This window comes from Passer domesticus, chromosome 3 (genome assembly GCF_036417665.1).
Source record: "Passer domesticus isolate bPasDom1 chromosome 3, bPasDom1.hap1, whole genome shotgun sequence".
In the NCBI taxonomy this organism is placed as follows: domain Eukaryota; kingdom Metazoa; phylum Chordata; class Aves; order Passeriformes; family Passeridae; genus Passer; species Passer domesticus.
Window position 1 is genome coordinate 112,128,215 of NC_087476.1, and position 24,681 is coordinate 112,152,895.

At 36.5% G+C, this 24,681-nt stretch overlaps 1 protein-coding gene across 39 annotated transcripts in view; it reads right to left on the reverse strand.

Moving 5' to 3' along the window:
* Positions 1-1,283: 1,283 nt before the first annotated feature.
* The window catches only part of NRXN1 (neurexin 1), a 668,819-nt gene continuing 645,421 nt past the window's right edge, over positions 1,284-24,681 (reverse strand). For 26 of the 39 annotated variants that reach the window (XM_064415210.1, XM_064415203.1, XM_064415193.1 and 23 more), the window contains 2 exons: positions 19,810-19,897; positions 1,284-4,683 (listed from right to left, as the gene is read on the reverse strand). In XM_064415210.1, coding sequence (XP_064271280.1) covers positions 4,376-4,683; positions 19,810-19,897 — 396 coding nt within the window. In that variant the 3' untranslated portion in view covers positions 1,284-4,375. The remainder of the gene's footprint in view (positions 4,684-19,809; positions 19,898-24,681) is intronic. The other 13 variants (XM_064415211.1, XM_064415207.1, XM_064415208.1 and 10 more) reach the window with 1 other exon arrangement.

Genomic DNA, 24,681 nt, shown 5'->3' on the forward strand with positions numbered 1-24,681 from the left:
ATTATAAGTCACATCTGGGGGCAGTGTTTCGTTTTTTCTCTTTTTTCATCATCTTGTAAAGGTTTTTTAGCTGCTTGACCACAGTGGTATTTGATGATAGAGGCCACCACTTAGAGTGGCCAAATAATGATGAATGATGCAGGTAGTGAGAGGCCATTAGGATTTCAGTAAAAGGGAGCACACAGTATAAATATTTAAAAAAAAAAAAAAAAAAAAAAGAACAACTACATAGTAGAATTTAAAATAATTAAATGTGAGTTGTTTTTGGCTTTGTTTTTTTTTTTCTTTTTTCTTTTTTTTTTTTTTTTTTTGTAGTAGTAGTAGCAGAACAAAAATCACTATTGTTATAGCTCCTTGAAATATGTATAAAACAATTTCCTAAATGGAATATTCAGCATTTATTTAAGTACACTCACAAGACCTAATCTCAGTATAAAGCAGTTTAGAACTTTCAAAATGTTTTATACCAATGGAAGATAGGGACTGTTTTTCTCCAGATATTCCTGAGCTTAAATTATCTAAAATACTTCAGTCTATACGTAATTAAGCAGATGAATAAATCTCACTGAAGTCTAAAAGCTGCTGATGTGATTTAAGATGATACAAAATTAAATTCTATTTGCAGCTTAGATCCAAAAGCTTAACTCCATCCCCATTCAGCAGTACATTTAGGCAAGTTTAGACACTTGCTTAAATCAATAGGATTAGATGTTTGCTTGAAGTTGCCCATGAATTTAAATGCCATGCTAAGTAGGAAAGCACTTATGTAATGGATTAGCTCCGGTTGAAATTTTGTAATTATTATCTAGAAATGTTTTTAAGGACCTGAAATACATTCATTTTCCCATTAATTTTAAAATCTTCTAGACAAGAGAAAATGTTTTCACTTTTAACAAATGTTTTAACTTTTCATCCTATTATCTTACCCTCCTCCACTTTATTTCCACTACAAAAATCAAAAAGTGGCAAAAAAGAGAGTTCTTTTTCATACAGATGGGGAACAGAACATCAACTTTTATTTTTTTTGATAAAAAAAATACTAGGAAATTTCAAATGAAGCAAGTCTGTGGAAAACTAATTCATTGATCTTATTAATACTTTTCTAACTGGGCCAGTTGAACACAAGACTTGAAGGTTTTTACTGAATTGTATGAAGAGCTCGGAGGTTACTTTTCCCTGACATGAATGTCTGTAACTTCATACCAGTTTACCAATTTTTTTCACAGCCTCAGGATGAACAGGTACTCAGAATCTAAGAGAGCAAGACAAGAAACAAGCCAGCATTTGTATTAAGAAACATTTTTATTAACAAAACAGTAAATTCCACTTGCTTAGCATTTCCAATAATGAATAAATTGGCCTTGCAACAAATAAAAAAATTGTAAATATCTATCACAGAAAGCACTATAAGGTTAGGGGCATTGGGCCTCTCTTTGATGTCTTAGGGTTGAAAGTTTCACACGTTATTTAGTGTTTTGTTAAAAAAGGCAACACAATACAGTCATAGAAATGAAGCCATCTCAGTCAAACAAATTAGGTTATTATAGAGAAAGGATCCAATTTTATGTTAGGTAGTTGGTTTATGTCTGTTTGTTTGTTGTTGCTGCTGCTTTTAAACAAAAAAGAATTTTAAATCCACTTGCTGGCATTTCTGATACATCCATAATTTTTTTTGTTAAATTATGAAATTAAAGAGGAAAAAGGAGAACCTTCAGAAACAGTGTTAAAATTGTATTTTCTTATTTTAATAGTAGTAGATCTTTTTTTTTGTTTTTCCTTGATGTATGGATTTAGTTAAAGATTGATCTACCAAACTGCCTGGAAGTTGGCCTGACAACGCCATTTCATTAATGCAATCAATACCAAGCAGAAAAGACCATTTCATCTCACCCAAATCATATTCTGTCATGCCCAGTCTCCTGTCAACAGTTTATTCTTGTTCTTCTAGGCATCTTCAAGCACTGAAATCCGAACACCACCTGGCTTTCAACTGCTTTCCCCCCTCCAGCTGAAGTCTCTTGCTTCCTGCAATGACCTCTAGTCACCCTTGCCCCTGCCATTCCCTGAGTACAGCTGTCTTGTAAAGGTGGGAGAAATGATGAGTGCCACAGGTGAACAACAATCTAAGAAATGAACATCAGATGGATTTTGTGGTTTTTGTGTCTTTTTTTTTCTTCGTTTTTTTTTGTGTAACTGCTAATGAAAATAAAAAGTCATTTCACAAATGCAACATGGCACACCTTGATGTGGTTGGCAAACTTCAAGAGGTGTTTTCATGTCAGCTACATGTATTTTTAAAGTGCTCTGACTCCCAGATAGATAGCTGTACCAGTTCCCAACTTTATTTCATCAGCTACAGTGAGTAACACACAACAAAATGTTTTGTGTCTGCTGTTTAAAGCTAATTTTAAATTTCTCCTTCCTGTCTGTAAAATGTGAATATCTATATCCCTCCCAGGAGGCCTTCTGATGATTTGGTTGATTTCTATTGAACTACCCTCTTTCTGTCATATTCCCTTTGAACTTCTGTGTAAATAAAATGTTATGCTATGATTTATTGCTGTGAAACTAATGAAATATTACTAGAAAAAAATTCCAAACTTAACATGTAAATTACAGCATTACATTTCATGTGTTTAACTAAAATGCATTAATGTTTTATATCTGCAAGATAAGCTGTGTCACTTTAAAACATAATGAACTTATATCTGTCTGGTTATGATGTCTTGCAATACTACACAATCAACTTAGCTAAAAATACTTTTTCATATGTCAAAATGCCCACCATTGAAAAATACTATCGTGCACCTCAAGAGTATTTCCTTTTTGGAGAAAGGGATAAATTCTGCAATAGAATCAGCCTGGATAATTACAATGGGTATTTTTAGATCTTTTATCACCCAGTGCTGTAGTAGCTGTTCTTCATATGAATGCCAGATAAACACTATATGATACTTCCTAAGATTCTCAAGAAACTCATCATTCTCGTAATTTCTAAGAACAAGGTTTCTGTAAGGCAAACCATGCTCTCCAATAGTGAAGCTTTGACTGGAAGCCAAAGGCCAGTTTAAGTCACTAAATATTTAGCTAATTAATGAATGTATATTTCTAGGAAAATTGGCCATTCTGATCAACTTCATTGATGCATATCAGGAGCAAGAGATGGGGATAGGAGGGAGAAGACAAATTACAGTAGAGATATATTTTTGCTTTCTAGTCCACTTCTTTCATACAAACTACTGAAACTTAATTGCAACATAATAGAGCTGTACAGGTAAGAAAAAAATTAGCTGACTCTTATATACATTCATACACATCCCCCTTTGTATAACCACTACACTGTAAATTAAAAATTAAAAAAAAAAGAAAAGGGGAAAAAGTCTGGGACAATTTATAATGGCTGCAAAAAAACTGAAGAATGTCTGTTGCTCCAGATGTCATAAAACTCTCTATACCTAGCAACACTTATAACATTGAGTTTACCAAAAATGGCTGAAGAGCAGATATAGTTTGCATTTTCTATACAACAGGCTATAAAACATCACTTATCACAGTCCAGAAAGCACATATAGATGTGTTTTTATATAAACATATGTAATAACATATTAAGCGTGCATGAAAATTTCCCAATGATTGCATCTATGCCCTCTTGTTATTCTTTTTTTTCTTTTTTTTTTTTTTATATTTTTGTGGAAATGTGCCTTATATTCCAGATTTTTGTTTTTGTTTTTGAAAATAAGGCCTCCATACTATTTTCCTCACAACCAGAAAGGGGCTTTTTGAAAGTATTTCTACATAAGTCTTCAGAAAAGCCAGCACTTTGTTTCAAAATGCAAGTTTCCAATCACTGCTTCACTGCACCAGACGGCAAACTCTTTTATGTTTGCTTGTTGAGTCACCATATATAATGACAGTCTTCTCTGACAATAAGACTAACTTACTTCTCAAGAAAGCGCTAGCACTTTGGCTAAATCCAGAATCATAGGTAGCTTCTTTTTTCTTTTTTTTTTCCTGTTTTGTTTTTTTTTAATTTGATTTTTTTTTCATATTGTGCCTCGATGTTGTAGTAATACTCCTTGCTTTATGAGTGCGTGGTGTCATCATTGTCTTTCAGAAACGTTCCAGCAACATAAAGACAGGCAGAGTAAATGAAAACACTGTGGATGTTAGGGAATTTATCAGCTCCTGTTTCTGAAAAACAAGAGCATGAAATGCTTGTTTTTAAAAACAGTCTTTCCTTTCTGATTGCATTCCCTGTCTTTTCTGTTTGTTTGTTTTTGAATGTGCTTCATAAAAAGTAAAGTAAATAAGTTTGTATTATGTCTCAGATAAAATGAAGACTATTTCTATACAAGCGTTCTTTTAGATGTTGAGATCAGACATAGTACTCCTTATCCTTATTTTTCTTGTTTTTGTTGGAACTTTTAGCGCTGTTGGGCTGTTTCTCCTTGATCACAGCCCCGTTGGATTGTGCTGAGTTACTGATGTAGTTTCGACTCTCATCCACGTGGTAGGACCCTTCGTCTCGATTCCTGTACTTGTACATGGCATACAGGAGGATGAGGATGCACAGCGCTGCAGCCGCCACGATCCCAACCACCATGCCCGTCGTGCTGCTGGATTCACGGATCACCTCGGACGAGCCGGGGTACTCCCTTCCTCCTCCTGCCCTGGTGGGGTTTGCTGTGGGTAGATAAAGAAAGAAAGGAGAGGTTATCCTTGAGTTTGCACATTGAGGGGTCAGTCATGCCTGCTGCTACAGTCACATGTCCTATTAGCTGCACCCCCTGGGCCAGGACAGCCTAGTGATGCACTGATGCTTCAGGTTTTAGCTTTTATATAGTTCAGATTCTCTTCTGCTTTAGTGTGTAAGTCTAGGCTTCATGTTAGGGGACAGTAAGCTCTTTTCACAGAGCAGGTAGACAAAACCATTCCTTCTCTAGCTGGGGACCAAGGACAGCTGATCCAGATCTCAGGCCCAAGAGCATAAACAACAGTGGAATGAAGAGAGAAAACAAGGATGGGACCTCATGGGCTAAAGCTGTAATTGGACAATTAGCTCCAATATGCTAATGGACCAAAACTTACAAAAGTGTGAGACCCCATGACTTGTGGTCCATTTATTTTATTGGCCATTTTGGGTTGTGTTGCTTAAGGTGGATCTATTGAAACGTCCTAATAAATCCCTACTCTATTCTTTAGCTCCATCTAGTCTCTGTTCTAGGTCAGCCTTCACAACTTATTAGGACCCCCCCTCTACTAGTCCAAAACCAGTTAGGGTGGCAGCCCATCCCTTTTTTGGGCTTTTAAACAAGGAAAAGGACAGCAAAGAACATCTTGTTCTAGCTTTCAAAGGTATAATTTGTCCCAGTGTGTTGTTAAGCAAATAATGCCTAAATAATCTGAGATAACAGGTGTCCCACAATTTAAATGCAGGGACATGAACATCTCAGAGAAAAGGATTTCCCTCTCCTTTTATTCCTTTCTCCCTCTCTCTCCCTCTCTATCTGTAAGGAACAAAAAGTGACACCATACTATTTATTGAGAAGGCAGTACTGATAAGGCAGAATGAAGGGGGAAAAATAGAAAATGGCTGATAGCAGCCAATAAATTCATTACAAATAAGGTATCCTCAGCTCGCCTGTACACTTCCCTCACCAAGCTTCTCAGTTTCTCCTTTCCTTTTAATATTTTCTTTTATTTTTAAAATTAATTATATTTACTCTTAGTGCTTTTAGAGACCTATCCAACCCTACCTCCTATTTTCTAATTCAGAGTCCTCCTTGGCTACAATTTAGAGCACTTTTTCACTCACTTCTCCCATTCCCTCTTTTCATCATTGATGCCATTATCAGATGTTCCTTTAAAGATTGCTTTATGCCCCAAGAAAACCTCTCAAATTGCACAGAGCAAGGACTCAGCCTCCTAAGAACCCACCTCTGAGGCCAGACTCTGGTCTTTTCAGCTGTGATATGAATAGAGCTGACCTATGTCTTCACACTTGATAGGAACTATTGTGTTGTCTGGCATATTTTGTCCCCTTGCACAGCCATGAGGAATGAAACCCTAATTCCAGGAGGAATTTTTAGTTTGACTGCTCTCAGCACACACAGTGCTTTTATGTTTTCCATGATCTTTCTTTGTTGAATTTTGCAGCAGGAGGGGAGGTAGATCTTTGGATAGAATCACTTAAAGTGGTGATAGCTGAGATGGATCCTCTCTAACCTAACAAGTGTCATGGACAGAAATGATGTTATCTGGGTTTATGCAGTGTTCCTCTGATTATACCAGCATTTCCAAACTTCTGTGAGGCTGTATATCCTCAGCACTGCCAGCCTTGGCTGAGCTCAGGAAAGCCATGGCTAAAAATTCAATCTGTAAAATATAGATGCTAACTAGAAGTTCTAAATGCTAGCTTAACAATATATTCATGATGTTCAGGGTGTGCCTACTGGTAGCATTGTACTGAGGTGTGTTAGAAAAGTGTCCTGCTCAAAGTCCACAAAAGCACATTGTGGTGCATAGTCACTTTTTAAAGTACTGTAAATACATAATAGGACAATGATGATTTTGAGAATGCTACATTAAAGGTAATGCTAGTCAAAATATCAACACTGGTCAAAAAATTGCAACAAGTTTGAACTACCAGAATTGAAAGCAGCTACCAGCTACAGACATCTACAACTGGCCTATGAACAACAAAATGCAGCAAAAAACCACAACTCCCCAAAAGAATAAGTTCCTTATCTTCTCTTCTCTGATATTACTCATCATTTACTTATTGGTGATCTGTGTACTTACTGCTGAAACACTTCCTCCTGGAAATTATTTCAAACAAATCAAACAGATTTAAAGAAGCTGACATTTTGTTCAGCTGAAAAGAATGAAGGCAAAACTGTAAAATTAAAAAAAAAAACTTCCATAACAAATAGTATTTTAACTTTTTGTATCCTTCTGAAAGTTCTTACTGGTTATGAGTTAGTGTAATTGGTACTTTCTATGGTGACACAAGAGATCTTGAAGGCTTTAAGATGTTTTTGTCATTTCAGGGCAGATGCCACCCTACTAAGAAAGGTGCCCTGTTCCAAAGTAGTCAGCAACTGGTTTAGATCCTGTTTGTTCATTGTAGCTATTGTAGAAAATGGAAATTCTTTTACACCTAGGGTGTCATTTACTGTTTTACAAGAGACAATGCATTGTGTGCAGAACAAAGACTGAGTATTTCCACAGTGAGTGAAAATGAGACAGAGTCTTATCTTACTGTATGTGATTTCAGGAAATTAATTTCTGTCTGAGGAATAATAGAAGCCACTGAATACACTGTCAATAGCTGATGGATTAACAGCTGCTCTTTCTCTTTAAGATACATACATTTGGGCCAAATACTGTCAACTAGCTTTACAATTAATGTCTACTAAATGACAGTTAACAGCTTGCTCAGAGGAAAACATTCTAATATTGCAACCTAAAAGAAACATCTAAGGTATATTTTTCAATGTTACCTAAATTCCTGCCTCTCACCTGATGGCTTTCTTTTATTTTAAGAATGTTTTCACAATTGTCTCATTTAACCCATCTGTCTGAGAAATATTCAACCACTACACTGATGTTATTTAAATTTATAACATTTCAAAGCATCTGTTGTTGCATTGGTTTGGACTTCTGGAAAAGGAACAATTCAGTAAGGAAAAGGACTTGCTATTTTTGTTCCATTTACATTAAAATATGCTTTTAACCTAGTAGGGCCTCTCCAGACAATTGAAGGAGGAAATAGAGAAGTTTTACAAAGTATATAGGTTTTTCTGTGAGCATGTTAGATAGGAACAGCTAATGGAGTACACACCAAAGCAAGAATCCTATTCTGAGATGGGGGAAAGGGCCACTGGAAAAAGCCAGCCTTAATTGCTTCTGAAATCTATATAAATAAATAAACCCACATCCATAACATTGCTGAAACAGCTGCCTTCTATTTAAGCAGTATCTTTGTTTGACTAAGACTGGAGTCAATTCCAAGGGGAATTTACCTATATTTTTTTTCCCCTGCAAGACAGGAACGATTGCAAGGGATGGCAGATGATGTCAGTGGAGGGCAAATGAAGATTATAAATTTACAGAAATTTTGCTCTTTGCTTCCCAACTCTTTGGGAAACACTGGATGCAGTTTTGTTCCCAGCATCTTGGTAGCTGGACCAGGCAGAGCCATTGGCTCCTGGCACAGCAGTAGAGGTGTGCCTGCAGGTAACCCCATCTGCTACTCAGCTGCAGTCACTCTTAGTGTCTGCAGCATGAAAAAGACATTAACTTCATCTTCAACATCTTACTGTAAATGAAAACTGAAATACCTTATTAGAGTTTGTTAAGATAAAATGACATAAAAATATTACTCTGATTTTTAGGAGTAAACAGTTGTCTCAAAAATATACTCAAAGCCCAAACCCTGAAACTATCTATTTATTAAAACAATAAATTGAGGTTGGTTTGATTAGGAACAAGACAAAATCATAAAGACAGTAAATATGCTCAAACCTTTCCATAACAGTGAGAGGAAATGATTGTCATCTTGTGGTGCAAGGATTCCCTCTTAAAACAACTTCTCTGATGCACAGCTCTTCCTCTCAACAGCACACAACCAGCGTTTTTGTACTGCCTCAAAGACCAGCTTAAAAAAACCTGAGTTCTAAAAGCCTCTTCTACCACTTATGAAAATCTTTGAATGAAATAATAGCAATTGAGCACAGTTTTACATTGTGTAATAATGGATTAGAAAGTTATTATTCTTGACTGTATTTCTAAGTGGTTTAAGATTTAGAGGGGAAAAAACCTAACTATTTTCAGTGCCCAGTTTTCATTAATACTGTGAAAAGAAAATTGGAATTGCAGGTTCCTATGGTGTTTGTGAATTGAAATTAGCAGACTGAAAAACAAAACAAAATGAAAAAAAAACAAAAGGACGCCAAACCTGTTTTCTTTACATTTATGCCTTCCCACAAACTGTGAATAGGAAATTACTCACAAGACAGAAATGTTTAACTACTGAATTTGCAATGAGGCATGAAGGCAATTATTTATGGAACACATATTAATTTTCACTCTGTATGCTATCATTGTAGACCTGTTTGTGGTCGATTTTCTGCAGCATTGTTGGATTCTGGTGAGCTGGTTTCTGAGCTTGCAGCAATTTCAGCACCACATTACAACAAATACTTCTGGAAAAAAAAAAACCCAGCACTTCTTCTGAAGAACTGCGGTAGATGCAGCCCAGCTTCAAAACCAGCATGAAGGTCTGCTGTAGACTTGTGTTTAAAGGAAAATTGTTAAGTTATCTGTTCTACTCTTCGGTGTGCAAACCAAGGATATAACACATTAAGATACCTCTAAAGTGACATCAACTAACTTAGCTTGTTATAAAAATAGTCTAGCTGTGGAACAGCATCCACAGCTAAAAAGACTGGTTTGCTAAGAAGCTAAACATTCTCTCTGCACTGAGCAGAGTGCTTATTTCCAAGTGTAATGATTTGTCATATATCGACTTCGAATCATTTACAAATCCTACCAACTCCTTAGGACTGCAGGTTTTGCAAGTAACTTCTTTTTCCCCTGTGGCTGAGAGGTGGAAGGTTGTTTTCTCAACCTTTAAAAATGTCATCACAAGTCTAAAGGGAGATAGGTTGGTTGGTTGTACAGTGCCAATTGATGGAGCATACCAAATCAATGGGGTTTAGGAGTTACTACTGTTTTGCAGATCTGAGGGGAATATTTCAGAATTTTATAAGAAGCTTTTGTGAAAATATTTTACCATAAAACTAAATTTAATTTTAGCCAAAATAGAGAATGTAAACCAATATATCACTTAATGTTTTAACAGCATTCATCCCTGTGGTTTTACCCTTTTTATTAGTATAGTTTCACATTTCAGTTGCATTGCTTCTCTTTTAATATTCCTTCCCTCCAGACAAGAATTCTACCTTCTCTTACCAGTTCAGGTGTCCTATCTCTCCCCACTTCTATATTTGTCATTCAGCTTTGTAGCTTTCCTTATTTATTTTCTACAGGAAGATATTTTCCTGGTTTTGTGTGTATTTTGAGAAATCTTTGGTAATTTGTTACTTTGTCACACAAGCTTTGACTGACTAGGAGAGTCAGCAGTTTAGTCTATATTTTAAATTGAAGTATTCCTATGTGGGGAGTGGGGGGAAGCTTTTGCAAATAAGATAACCTAAGGAAGACAAAGCAGAAATACTACAGTAATAACAGCATGTTTTCAAGCTGGAGCTAAGCTGCTGCAATTGTGGGCCACCAGTTCACACAGCTGAACTGGGATCATTTGCTCAGTGACTTGCCTGCTGCTCCTGCTCCCTGAAGACTCAGTGTTAGAGCACGAAAAGAGCAGGGGCACTGGAAACATAAATTTTTGGTGGCAGCTAACAGTAAGATTGGCTGCATTGAACCAAAACTGTGACATTTGGGCTCCACTGACTTCAGGAAAAGTTTTGCTATGAGCTTTGCCAGACCAAGGTTTCTTTGCTTGCTATTTTTAACATTGTCATCTCATTTTTAAAAAAGGCAAAAAAAAAAATCCAAACCTCCTTATCTAGGAACCAGTTTTCAGCAGAATACCAAAATGTAGTTGTAAAGCGTGAGGAATCTGCTGGCTTGGCCTGCAGAGCGTGGAATGATTCTTGCTCATGCAGTGAGCTGGAGGTGCAGACACCCACATTCATCTCACAACTGTGGGTGATTCCCTGATTCTCCTCCTTCACTAAGCAGCTACTACATGGAGAGATAAATGTCTACGCCACAAACATTATATATATATATATGGCTTCAATGTTGAAGCAGAAAGAACAGCATTCAATTTGTTCCAAACACTGTCATCAAGTCAGACCTTTTACTGACAAAGTTGATAATATGCCTGGGAGAAGAAGGGGCCAGGCTTTCAAGACATCCAGAATATACTTGCACACACACTGGGCGTGCAGCTGCTATAAATGCTGAACTACTCCTGCTACCCAAAGGCTCAGATTCAACAGCAACACTTCTTCAGCCTGAATCCTGTTACTGCCTAAGCAATATATGCTTCTCTGGAAGTGGGAAGAGAAAGACAAATGGAACTCAGGATGGATATAAGTTACATTTGATGTAATAAATGTTCTTTTGCTCCTGATAAAATTATTCAAATTAATAAGACTGCCTTGTTTTTCTTTTCTTTTCTCATCATAGTTTATAAAACAATTCTGGTGTCTCTGATGTTGGCACAAGGGAAAAAAGTTTGAGATATCTATAAAGCTTTGTTTTATTTCAGAATATAATTATTGTGTTCTCACTTCTTTCATCTTTCTTTTGTCCCTTTTCTGAAACTTTTTAAAAGGTACATTCACAACATGTGATGTATTCTAGATCTGAAGGTACTGTTTAAGCCAGTTCACATTTAAACCATCAAAGTCCCAGATCTAGACCATAGCCCTTAACCTCAGGAGAAGTGCTGGTTTTGAAACCTACATAGAATAGCATGTCAACACAGCAGAAGAAGGTTTCATTCAGTTCTTTATATAGTCAGAAGGAGATAGCCTAAGGTTAGACTATTTCAGGTACATGCACCCTCATTATAGGTTACTTTTGCCTTGAATTTTTCCTGCTTCCATTTATGAGTAACATCCTTGGAGAATACCTATTTCTCAAACTTGTCAGCATTCTCCTACCACTTTGCAGGCTGTCAAATTACACGACTCACACACCACAATACCCCAGTGCTTCTGCACAGGTTTAAATTAGCTGTGAGCAAGGGGTTGAAAATTAGTAGCAGCATCCTTAGTGCTAGGTGGGCAAGAGCTAATGGGTCTTCACACTCTACTGGCTGCTAGAAAACACCAGCAAGAAGTTTATAGTTTGTTCCTGTTTCCCCTCCTCTGACAGAGGGGTCAGCAAACCAGTTCACTGCCAGCAGTCTGGTATGATGGCTACTGGTTTGAGAACCTGCTGCTGGCAGGAACCAACTACTCTACAACACCATATTGATTGAATTTATCAGGTGCTGAAAATTTCCTGTAGATTTTGAAAGGCCTGGTTTAGCATCCTATTGCTCAAGTTTGGTCTGAGAAAGCCTTGGCATAGCAACTGAGCAATACGGTACTAATTCAGGCCAGAATTTTGGCTGTAAACCTTTTACCTTTGCAAAATATTGTCTTCTATGTTTTTCATGAAAACAAGGATGAAAAATAGTACTGTGGAAAAGTGAGTTTCCTTCACAAAAAGAAGAAATTCAATGTATATACATCACAAAGCTACAGGAAAGAGTTTCAGTATAGTGTCCACAGTTTGCAAGGAAATATATGCACTAGATGTAGCAAATCAAACCAGAATGTAGTTCAAGGAAAACAATGAGGTTTCATCAATCAAGGCATCAGTAACACAAAGACTAATTTCAAACAAACTAGAACTCATTTATTTATTCAACAGTCTATGCGCACTCTAAGTTTAAACTTGATTTAAAGGACAAATTTTTAGGATTATACACTTTAATTAATGATTTTTTTAAACAGATGAACATGAGAATTCATGGAACTTGTTCCAGATTCAATAATCTCTCTACTTCATTCTTGTGTAAGTAAATCCTCTCTTTCCAAAATTCCTTATTAAATTAGAAAAAAGTCTCAGTCAAGTCAATAAATTACTTGCCTGTTTCTGAAAACCTCCATTTTACAATTACTATCTTACTTATTTTCTGCATTTTTCATCCAGAGTGTGAAGTTCACCTGTGGAAAATGTTTTTGAAAGTTGACATAATCTATATTTGGCCTTATTTTATTGTTTCAGTAAATATAATGTGTTTTACAGGCTGTTTTTCAATTCAGTGAATCTTTGGTTCCAGATTAAAAAGATCTACACTGTTTTGGAAAATGGTGGAAACTTCTCATAGTGGAGGCTGTCAAAGAACAGACATCTTTATTTCTGTGTCTACCAAAGAATAACAAAAGATTTAGAACTGTCTAGAACCTATTTTCATTTACTAATGACACATGCACAGCCACTGAAGCTTAATGTGTTTTATTACTGAAAAATCTTGAATACCAGGCTTGAAAATTATGTCTGCTTTATTGAAGAGACCATTGACATAGATCTTATGTCATTTTCTTCCTGACAAAACTACTGCATTCATAGACAATTAATTTTTAAGGTCTATGCAATACCTTATCTGTAAGACAAGTTCTTTTTTCGAGAATATAAAAAGAATAGGTCAAGCAACTGCTCATATACAAGCAACGGTTTTTCCTGCAAATTTTTCTAGGGCAAATCAGGAAAATAAGCCCCCAGTTAACTGAATTAAAGGATGTGATATTCACAGATATTTCACTGAAATATCTAGGGAATTTCCTAGTACTGAAAAATCTAAGGAATTCCACTGAAGTCAGTGGATTTGTGAATGAGTGATGTGGAGGGCTTGGTTTGCTTCTGTACACACACAACTCAGTCCTGGTATCACAGCAGCAACCTGTGCTGCAGCTTTGCCTGTAAATACCTTCAGAACTGACTCACTAGCTGTCTTTCACATCTTTAAAAGAAAGAAAAATAACAGGCTCCTCTTTCTTTGGACACTCCTTCAGGCACACTGAGTAATTTTCCTTGAATTATTGTTAATAAGGAGAATATTTCTTGAAACTACTCAAAATGTTGCCACTTGGTTTTGTCTGTTCTGTGGAGATGTCTAACTCCAAACCACTGAACTTGTAACAGCAGGACTAACAACTGACACTTAGTAAACTTCCCTGCACAAGAGTTGCCTTTTTGTGTTCTTTGTGTATGTCTGAAGCATGAAATAAAGATTTGTCCTTCCACACAAATAATAACGCCAGTGTTTGCACCGTGAATGTTTTCTAGCTGGGATTAAACCCCAGCAGCCATTCTTATTTAACTGTTCTATGTTTTATAGAAGTGAGAGGACCCAGCTTTAGCGGGGATATGCATGGAATGTGAATGCACCCTCAAAGTTCACACCCGAGGAGAACCCTTCATCATCTACGCACCAGCGGAGAGGCTCTAATGTGAGTTAACAGAGAGCCTTGTGTGATTTACAGCAGTCTGATGGCAATATTTCTTACCACAGAGCACAGTGACCTGCTGATATTGTACTGCTAGAAAACCACTGTGTGCAGGAAAAAAAGCAGGCTCCCCTGCATCCATCTATATTCTTCCATCTGACACTGGGAATGTATGAAAATCCCAAGGAGTGGCTAGAAAACTCCAGTTCTAAGCATGGCTGGCAAAGAGTAGAGGTCAGCATTGGCACAATGGATCAATCATGATTTTTAACCTCACTTCTTTAGATAATTTGGAAAAAAAATCTTTTTTGGTCAAATTCAAATTAGAAATGCCATATTTGTAATTCACTGTGACTAGGACCTCAACCTGTTGACAAAGATGCAGTTCAGTTAACAAAAAATTAATGTGGAAAAATGCAGCTTTTACTTTCTGTTCCTCTGGAGAAGGCTTTATGATTTATTTTAAAAAAATAAATAAGCTTAAAAAGTATTTTATCTTCAATTGAAGGAAGATTAATCTATATCTTAATCCCCTCAGTTCTTTTATGCATAGCCATGGCAAGTGCTAACACTTGGAAAGTTCGTAAATAAAGCATAATTTTTTTTTGTAGTAGCTTATACAGAGATGACTATGTGTATCACAGCTAAACACTCTAAAAGTCTAATTCAAGACAACCCAGTGATCTTTCTGGCACTCGAAATGCATATAGAACTACAGGATAATTGGACTGAGGCACAAATATTCCCTTTATGTCTCAAGTCATAATGAACACAGTAACCCTATGAACTAACTGTAATTTTATTTTTCTTTGTTTCAGCTTCTTGCACAATGAATTCCATGAAGAACATTAAACAGGGCACTTGCAGTGATGTATAAATTATAGGAGTCACTTCACCTCCTACTGCAATGTTATCTTGCTGCCAGATGCACCAGGAATACAGTGCAGTAATTCGTGACAGGAAAAGAAAGCAAAACTTCTAGTAATGAGCATAAAACACTCACAATCTGTATGTCACAGCTCTGCCTGTTGGAAAAACAGGTATCAATGCAGGGACCAAACCTAAACCATCACAAGGTGGCTGAGAATTAGGGTTCTGAGCCATCTCATCTGTCCAACGTGCTGTCACAGAGAAGAGGACATGCACGTGTAGGAAGAAGTTTGCATGTAAAGCCTCACATTGTTCTGCTCACAGGACTAAGCTTTCCCCAAAGCAGTGACTGCTCTTTAATAATCATCTACAGCATGTTCACTCTCTAGGCTAAACTGGTGCTTTGGAGATTTCTGGTGGTCACCAGTTGTTTTCTGCAATGCAATTAATCTGGCCAACATGTAGGAAAAATTAGAAACATGCTCAAAGATTATCCCAGAAGCATCTATCCTATTAACCATTCTTTCTTAATAATATATGAAAATAAATTATTTCATTTATCCCTTTTAATTCAGAATTAGGGCTAAGAAAGCTAATCAGTGCTACCAGCTGTTATACCTGACTGAACTCTGTCCTGATTATTCGTTTTACCCAGAGAATGGTAAAGGACAAGATCTGCCACCAATCAAACATTGTCCTGGGAAGTTGAAGCCAAAAACTGCCAAATAAAGAGATGAAGGAGTATTTTCTTTGGTTGCAACACGTGGAATTCCACTGGTTGAAAGACACTTGTTTGAACCTGAAGAAAAAGCCTTCCTTCACTTTGGAGGTTATCTTCTGCTAAAATTTCCAAGACCAGTGAATATATTGGCTTTAAGACCACCAAAACTTCTACTTATCCCATTTCAGCTGGGGCTGTCAGGAGTTTTCAACCTAATTCTGTGCTTAAACCTCTCCTGAGTCACAAATTTGAGAAAGATTTAAAATTCATTTGCAGAAAAAGAACTGTTTGTGTGTTTGTCTAAAACGGTAAGACTTTTTTCCTGGTTGAGAGTTCCCTGCCATTAAACTCAGTAATTTCACTTCATTTGACCTGGTTCAGACCTCTCTGCCTTTTGGAACATTTCAATAGCTACAGAAGTGTTTAGATAATAGCTGACAAATAAAATACCAGCCCAGAGTAACTGGAACAAATAAGCTGTGTAGCACAAATTCTCACTGAAACTCAGCAGAAATCAGAGCTCTCTACAGGGCTCAGCTATGGCTGGAACAGCAGTCCTGATGTGAAGAATGGCAATTTGTCCACCTGCAGTTTTATAACTCCTCATGTAAAATCAGTAAATTGTCCCAGGATTTATTATTTTTCCTTGGATAGGTTACCACTAAAATTTTTTGTAACTTGTCTACGAAAATGAAACGGTTTTAATATTTCCTCCATAACATGAAGTTGAGAACATATAAACAATTTTTATTATTATTATTATTATCATCGTCCTCAATCTTCATGTTGTTGCTGGTATTTAGGGGAAGGTGGAGAGACTGTGAAAGCAATACTTGTTGCCTTACTACACAAAACATAATGCATAAAAAAATATGTTGACTAAGTTTTGCATGCTAATAAATTTGTTATGACTTCATCCAATTATGGCACATTTAGCAGTTTGTATACCACAATGAAATCTGCAATTATAATTTTTGTGACTTTATGTTCCAGACAAGATGATGGGATTGCTGCTCAGCAGCTCCTAATCGGGTTTACATTTTTATGTCCTGTATGAAATTTGTGGCAAATTGCATCTTTCCATTTAACATTTAGCAGACAGGTGCACAGAAAGCAAAGCTGGTGGTGGCAGAGTGGGACTTGTTAGCCACTACAAAATGTAACATATTTATACTAGGAAAAAAGCCCTATTTTATGCATAAATCTCACTAATTAGTAAAATCTGGATAAGCAGTATTTTCTATGAGATATAGGCATACCATATTCAAACTCTTTGTTGAATAGGCTCTCATTTGGAGCTGAGAACATTGGTTAGAAATATGCATATTATGGCCAGTCATCACAGAAATATTGAGTTATGGCCCTGTTTATAAAACTTGCAGAGGCTTTGGCCATCCCTTGATCAAATTCTTGGTAAAAAAGTGTTGACCACACAGCTCTGAGAGCATCATCTCTTGCCATGAGGTGGATTTGCTGAAGGATCCCAGACTACAGCCTCTGAAGTGAAAACACAAAAGTAAAACAGCCCTAACCATCATATTTTCAGCCTCCTAGAATTACTTGTTAGGATAGATAAGTATCACCACCATTAGTGAGGACGTTGAGAAGTAGCTGTGGAGAAGCCAATCGGGTTTGTGAAAAGGGTTAAGGGGAAAAAGCTGAACTGAACCATGGGGATATTTTAAATGGAGGGACATATCCTTCTGATCTCCTATTCCAACTGAAAAGAAAAACAATCATCAGACTCTCACTGCCAACAGCACTGTGCTTCTCTCCTTGAATTCCAGCCTACTGTTAAGAGCAACCCAAATTCACATGGAGACTGCAGTATTATGGAGATTGAGCAATGCCTACCTGACTATTCATGGAAAAAGGTTATTCATAACACTAAGTGACTAAGACTAAAACAGAGAGACTGATATGCCAGAAGTTACAACTTCAGTAACCCCTTTGGTTCAGGTATTTTAAAGTATGATAAAATGACAAGGCTGATGAAGGCAAATTAACAGCTTTTAAAAGTTGGGAGTGGGAGGACAAATGACATTTTGATGAGAAGAATGACAGATAAAATGATCCAGACAATTGGGATTATGCAGAACATAATTCCTGTGCCAATCCACAGGTTTTTTTAAAGCAGTAGCAGTTGGGATCTGACAAATGAAACAGTAAAACTATGCTCAAATAAACAAAAAAGAGAAGCGTAGCTGTGTGATGAATGCTAATCTAAAACAGGAAATCTGAACACCAGCATGTGAAGCTAATGGCAAATTTTTGCTGAAAGACTAACATTCACATCCCTTTCCTGAATCATAGTTTGGACAGAAAAAATAAGCTATCAGAAAGTTTCATTTTACCTCTCCCATTCTTGCACCCACCAGCTAAATGACTGCACAGCTCAGGACTACCAAACACTGCAGTCCCAGAGCTCAAACTACCTCAGAGAAGAATTATTCTGAAATTTCATTGGCTTTCAGTGAGCTGTAAGCCTGAGAAAATACAAATACAGCTTTAATACCAAAGCTGCATTCCCAGGTGATTTGGAAAATTATTTAGTGCTACATAACCAATATATTCCTTTAAAAATACCTTATAAAATAAAATAACACCTCCCTAAATGTCAATTTATCTACTGAACAGCACTGCCTGAGTTAAGTACAGCAAGGAAACAACTGGCATGAATGAGCTCAGAGCCATACGAGCTACTGCACTGACTCATACTGGACAGGACAGTCTTGCTAAACTCAAGAATTTGTAAATGAGAATGAAGGAGCAGGAAAAAATATTCCTGAATATCTTGATCATAATGTCTGAGACTTCTGTGAGTGAAATATCTCCCTGAGAGGTATGAAATTGTGTGAGTGCACCTGTTGCTAATCAGTTTTAAGAACAATCATTCAATTTAATGGAATTTTGAAAATTGCTCTGAAATCCTTTAATTGGAAAGTGAAAGAAAATAATCCTGAATGATCATCATCAAGTCTGTAAATGGGTTTCTGGAAGAGCTCAAGTGCCATCCTGCAGGTCTGTCAGACACTGAGACAAGTCATATATGCCTTTACTTCAGTTTAAGTAAATAATTCTTGCATGTGAGTATCAAGTTCTGTGACTTAAAATAGGAACCATGCATTTGCATATGAAGAAAAATTTCATTTGTCTTAGGGCTATGTAGACGTTTCTCCTGCCCCAGATTTTGGCGTGATACTGAAATGGCTCTTAGCTGCTATTTGCGTTAATATATTAATCTCAAATTAAATTGGCCTCTTCTCGAGCTACATATGTTACAGCACAACAAATAGATCTTAATTCTTTTACTATTAAGTGAAGTGGCAAACACCAAAGATTACCGAATTATCTCAGACTATGCTACCAAACAGCACAGAATTCAAGGGAACTCTGGGGAAAATTCAAAGGAAAACTGAGATATATCTTTATGGTACCATGAGCTGCTCACTCAGGAAATATAAAACCTAAACCAAACCAACAAAGAAGCAGGAATAATTCATTGGTCTATCTAGGATTATTTTAAAGGATAGGAAGTTTTGCAGTCCTTTCACTTCAATGATAAACGTTGGGATTTTTAGAGATGGTACATAGTAATTAACTAAACATAATTTAGTATAATTGAACCTTTGGAACAGATTGCCCACAGAAGCTGTGGATGTCCCATCCCTGGAAGTGTTCAAGGCCAAGTTGGCTGGAGTTTTGAGCAACCTGGTCTAGTGAAAAGTGTCCCTGACCACATCAGAGAGATTGGAACTAGATGATCTTTAAGGTCCCTTCCAACCCAGGCCATTCTACAATTCCAGGACATAACATGGCATTTTCAAAATGATACTTTATCTTATTGAGGGCAATGCTTAAGACACAAACAATAGCTACACCTTCCTGCTAAATGAAGCTGCACTTTCTTTATCACAACACAATTGCAGGAACCCTAGAATGCCCTTCCTAGTCCACCCTCAGGTCCTCAGCCAAGCCATAACTTTGCTCAGACCATGAATGTGCTCCCATCTGATGTCTTGGAGATGACTCTTCCTCTCTGCTAACACCACCACATGTAGAAAGGGCCAAATTCAACCTCTCCTTGTGATGCACAAAAGGACTGTCATGCTAGTTGGGGCTCTGGGGGACTGGAGCATGCAAATATGAAAGAAAAGAAAGTAATAAAAAAAGTTGACTAACCTAACCCACCTGAGCTCGGCTCACAGGGATCGATGTCCTCATCATCGCTAGGACATTCAGCCGAGGCCACCAGGATGTCATCTGTAGTCTGCAAAGAAAATAAGAGTCAAACAGATGTACTTGAATTGACTGAACATGTTTCAAGTTTCTCACCAGCAAGTCTTCTTTTTTTTTCTTTTTTTTTTTTTTTAATTGAATTTATGCAAGGCCCAGAGCATTCCAGACTTAAAGTGTAATGGTGCAGTGACACTCTCCAGCTCTGTATTAATGGGACTTTTAATTTTTTTTTTTTTTTTTTTTTTTTTTTTTTTTTTTTTTTTTTTGCAATAAGGACAGAAAGTAGAAGGACAGAATATGTATATTGAGGCTGCTGGTCTTCCCTCTTTATCTCCAATATCTCTACTATGATATTACTGAGAACACTGAGGGCATTAAAATACAAGTCAAAATAATGAACTGCCTGCAGTGCAGCTTTAAAACTATTATAAATGTAGTGATCTTTTCTCCATTAACTGCACTTACTTTCTCAGATGTAGAGTCAAAAAAAAAAAAGGAAAAGAAGCAAACATGTCTCTCACTGAGCTGAAAACTATTTAATGAAAAGAAAGTCAAGGAAAGAAAACAACAATAAATGCGTATATGCTAGAAATTATTATGGTATTTTCTTAAATAAGTGAAAACCTCTTATTTTATTCAATAAGTGATATATTGTGTGAGTGCTATGATTAGGTCCCAGGACCAAAATGCATTGAACAATTATATAAATCAAGGCAAAGGAGACAAATCAGGGGTTGTATGGTAAAATACACCATAAAAGTTTAAAAAAAGAACTGGGGAATTCCTATCTACTGCTTCTTACAGTGCAAAAACAAAAATATATTCAATGAAACACTGATGTAATCAGTCAACATGAAAAAATTAATATCTTCGCAAGCCACCTCTGAGAACAGTCATTTAGAAATGTAATAAGAATGTCTACACTAATTCAGGGACATAATAGGAGGGAAATATAAACTGTCATGCACCTGGTCATTTCTCAAGAAATTAGTAAAGAGGTTAGGAAGACATTTTTCCTATGGGCAAGGTGTTTCATAATCAACCATTTCAAACTTCTGTTCACCTCACCAAAGGAAATACATGGAGAGAATAAAATACTACATCATATTCAAACAAGAGGCTAAGGATGTAGCAGGCAAAAAGCCATTCTTGGATTCCTGTATGATAAATATGCCAACAACCCATTTCAGTGAATGCAAAACTTCCTTTATCTCTCCATGGGCATAGAGGAGGGACATAAAATGCATGAAAGTTTTCCTTCATCAGTTTAAATCTGAAGATGTAAAAATTTTATAGCTCTGCAGCAGGGCCAAAGGCTAACCAATGTTGTTTATCATTATTATTCTAAGCAGAGTTTTAAAGCGAAGCACATTACAGTAATAGGCTTTACTTTGTCATGCTTCAAGAATATTAATGAATATAAGCTTTCAGCACTTCTCTGAAGTAGGAAAGTGATACAGGAATACATTCATTAATATGTGAGGCATAACAAAGAAAAGCCCATAATAATAATCATAATATATTTTAGAGGTAAAAGACTGAGGCATAACGGAATGAAGTAACTTGCTGAAGGTAATCAAAAAGGCTATAGACAGCAGCTATGTTTGGATGCCATAATCACAAAAATTATCTTTCCTTAAAGCTGAGAAAATTTGTAGCTAGAGGAAAAAACTGCAAACCTGAAATACTGCCAAAATTAGTTGGCAGATATGCAAAATTTAAAAAACACCCCCAAAAAAGCTTTTTAGTTGTCCTTCATTTCTACCATGTAGAAAACCAAAGTTGTAACAAACGCCACCTGCAAACACCCTCTTGAATTTCCAATGTCCATTTTCTTTCTCCAGATGACAACCACTTAAGCTTGAAAACCAGTAGCTTGGTCTCTTTGAGGAAAATTACCTTTTTTTTTCCTTTTTAAATATAAAGAAAAAAATAACCCAGTAACCAACAAAGCCTGCCCATACAAAAATATCTCTGTACTGTAAACTCCACAACCATTAAATATAAAAACATAATAATAAGTACATAAAGTATCATGCATCTCCCAAAGAGTTTCAACTTGGTAAGTGAAGCCCTGGTGTCAAATTTTTCCTTTTGCCTGCAACACTGGACAAGACAATACTTTTATTACCTGTAGCCAGAATTATGAATATTTATCAATGGATCACTGAGGAGCTCTACACAAATACCATTATTGTATGAGAGGATCACATGCATAGTCAACAGTCACAGCAAGAAACAGTCTCAGACCTACTGGTCTGACTGGAATTTTGGTTAGAGGTGCATTGGCCCATGCACAGATGAGTCACCCTTGTAACTTGAGTGACCCAAGGAGAAATGATCAGACAGATTTATGGGATTATTGAAGTGTCTCTGATTACTCTTGATATAGGACAGCATGGTAAGACTTTAGGTAACTCTATTTATATGCACAATTTTTGGTACATACAAATTCAAAATCACCAGAAAAATAATGCACTTTAAGTACTTTCATGTCTGAGAGGTACTTTGCTCAGCTACTTATAAGAGAGTGTCAAAACTGTCTTCATAAAGTGACACTAATTCTAATCTATAGAAAGAGTAGTCATACTTCTACAAGAAGAAAGGATTGTTCTTGAATAAGAAAAATGCATGCATATTATGGGTACAGAAATGAATAATACCTTAAATAAATGCGAATATAGAACATCGAGAAAGACCTCATTAATATTTCAGCATATTAAAGGAAGTAATGTGTGTTTCAAAGTCAATACTTTGCATAAAACTCATTTTCTTGCAAGCAATAATCAAGTATCAGTAGCTGAATAAGAAGCAAAGTGATAAGATGGTGTTAAAAGTCTCTTTCTTCAGAAAAATATCTGACAAAGAATTCAAGTTTAAGTACCAGTTAAAAGACGTGTCACAACCTGCCCCTATTGACCCCTTTCCCCAAATCCAAATAGCCCTTTGCTGCTACTCTTACACATTTTCAGAGCAAAGGGCAAAGGAGCTGTAAAAGGCAGGTGAGATAGCAGTGACCAAACTACAAATGAAAGCTATTGGTCTGTCTTACAGAATTCAAAATGGGATTCAGAGTTATCTAAAACACTAGAGAATATAGAGAATACATAAATTAAATACTGTGAGCGAGTTACTTTCTGGAGTTCTTTCTCCAGAAGAGGTCTGACTGATGCGAATTTACCTGAAGAGAGAGCAGAATTTAGACCTGAGGGTGTCAGACAGCCATGGAGTGCAGATCAATAATGCAAGATAGAGTAATGTGTTTTACTGACTTGACATTATCTTTTCCTCATGCTTTTTAATTTGGATGGGAAGACTTAAAACAAATCAGTTCTCCTAAGTGAATTGCCATTGTTGCTAGCACTATGGCTAATTTACAGGACACTGCTTCAAGCATTCTCATTAATCAAGGATTTAAGAGTCAGTGGAAAATCCCTTATTTACAGTGAGTGCCTAATAGGATAACATCCAACTGGTATCATCATCATACATGATTGGATTAGAATGTGTCTTGGGTGAGTTGTTCAAATTCATTTAAGAGGTGATACTCCAGTTGGAAGAAATTAAAAAAAAAATAAAATAGCAGGTATACAGCGTAAAAGGTCAGGCAGAATTTCTTTTAATTGCTTCTTCTTTGTGCATTTTCAGAGATTTTGCAGATTCAATTTGCAGCTATGACTATATGATTCAAAATGCAGTCCACTGTAAAATGTGGATTCTCAAAAAGTTGTACATCTGTGCACATATCAAAAAGCTTACAATTAACATGGCAATGAAAAAATGGAGCCAAAAAATCCTGCATTTAATAAAACTAGAAGTCATTGCAGCATGTTGGTTCTGACAACTATTCAGGGGTGTGGCCCCTGTAGGAATAGGTTTTGCTTACATCAGCTACGTCTGCTTGTAAAAATAAAGAAATTGGGATTTGTCTCTCAGCCAAGAGACAGTTTAAAATATCACCAATCTGCCACCTTGCCTGGGGAAGGAAATGGTGACTATTTCAAGAAAGCTCCTGGCCAGATGAAAAAATGACACTGTAGTCATGGCTTAAATACAGTGACAGTCTGTAGCTATGGATAAATATCAAGCTGCCTCAAAGGTTACTATCTCTGGTTCAAAACTAGTACCAGAAAATATGGCTGTGCCCTTCTAATAGTGCTCTCTGAATGCTATGCCATTAAAAGAAATAATTGCAAATGAATAAACAATACAGGAAAGTAATTTTTTATTATTATTCATTTTTTTGTAGGACTGAGATTAAATACACACCAACTTACTCCAGTTTTATGTATGAAGTCTACTATACCTGAGGGTATGAGAGAAATATGACCTAAAAATTAAATCACCAATCTGAGCTGTGCATTCATTAACAGTATAATGGATCCTGCATATTTTCTGCTGTAGTATGGCACCAGCTCTCTTTTAAATCATAGCACCCTACAGCTACTCTGAATATAGTTTATTCCTTTCTTGTTCAATAATACACTTTATCCAATGAGAACTGCAAGCGAATCCAAATTACACAATAGCTAAAAACTAGCAGTCCTAAATTATTATATGAATTATAACCAGCACAACCCCTTATGACTACTCTTTAAATTATTTTAGATGAGAACTTCAACTGTGTAACTCAGAATTACTCTTATTTATTTGTACAGCTCCAGTGCTGAATGATAGCAGAGAGTTGTGCTGTTGTGCCTGGTGCTAAAGGCACCTGGAAAGCAAAGGTTCTGCTCTGAGGAGCTTTGAGATTGATTTTGGACAACAAATGAGTGGGAGAGGGAGCAGAGGATGAGAAGGGTCAGGTGAGGATGC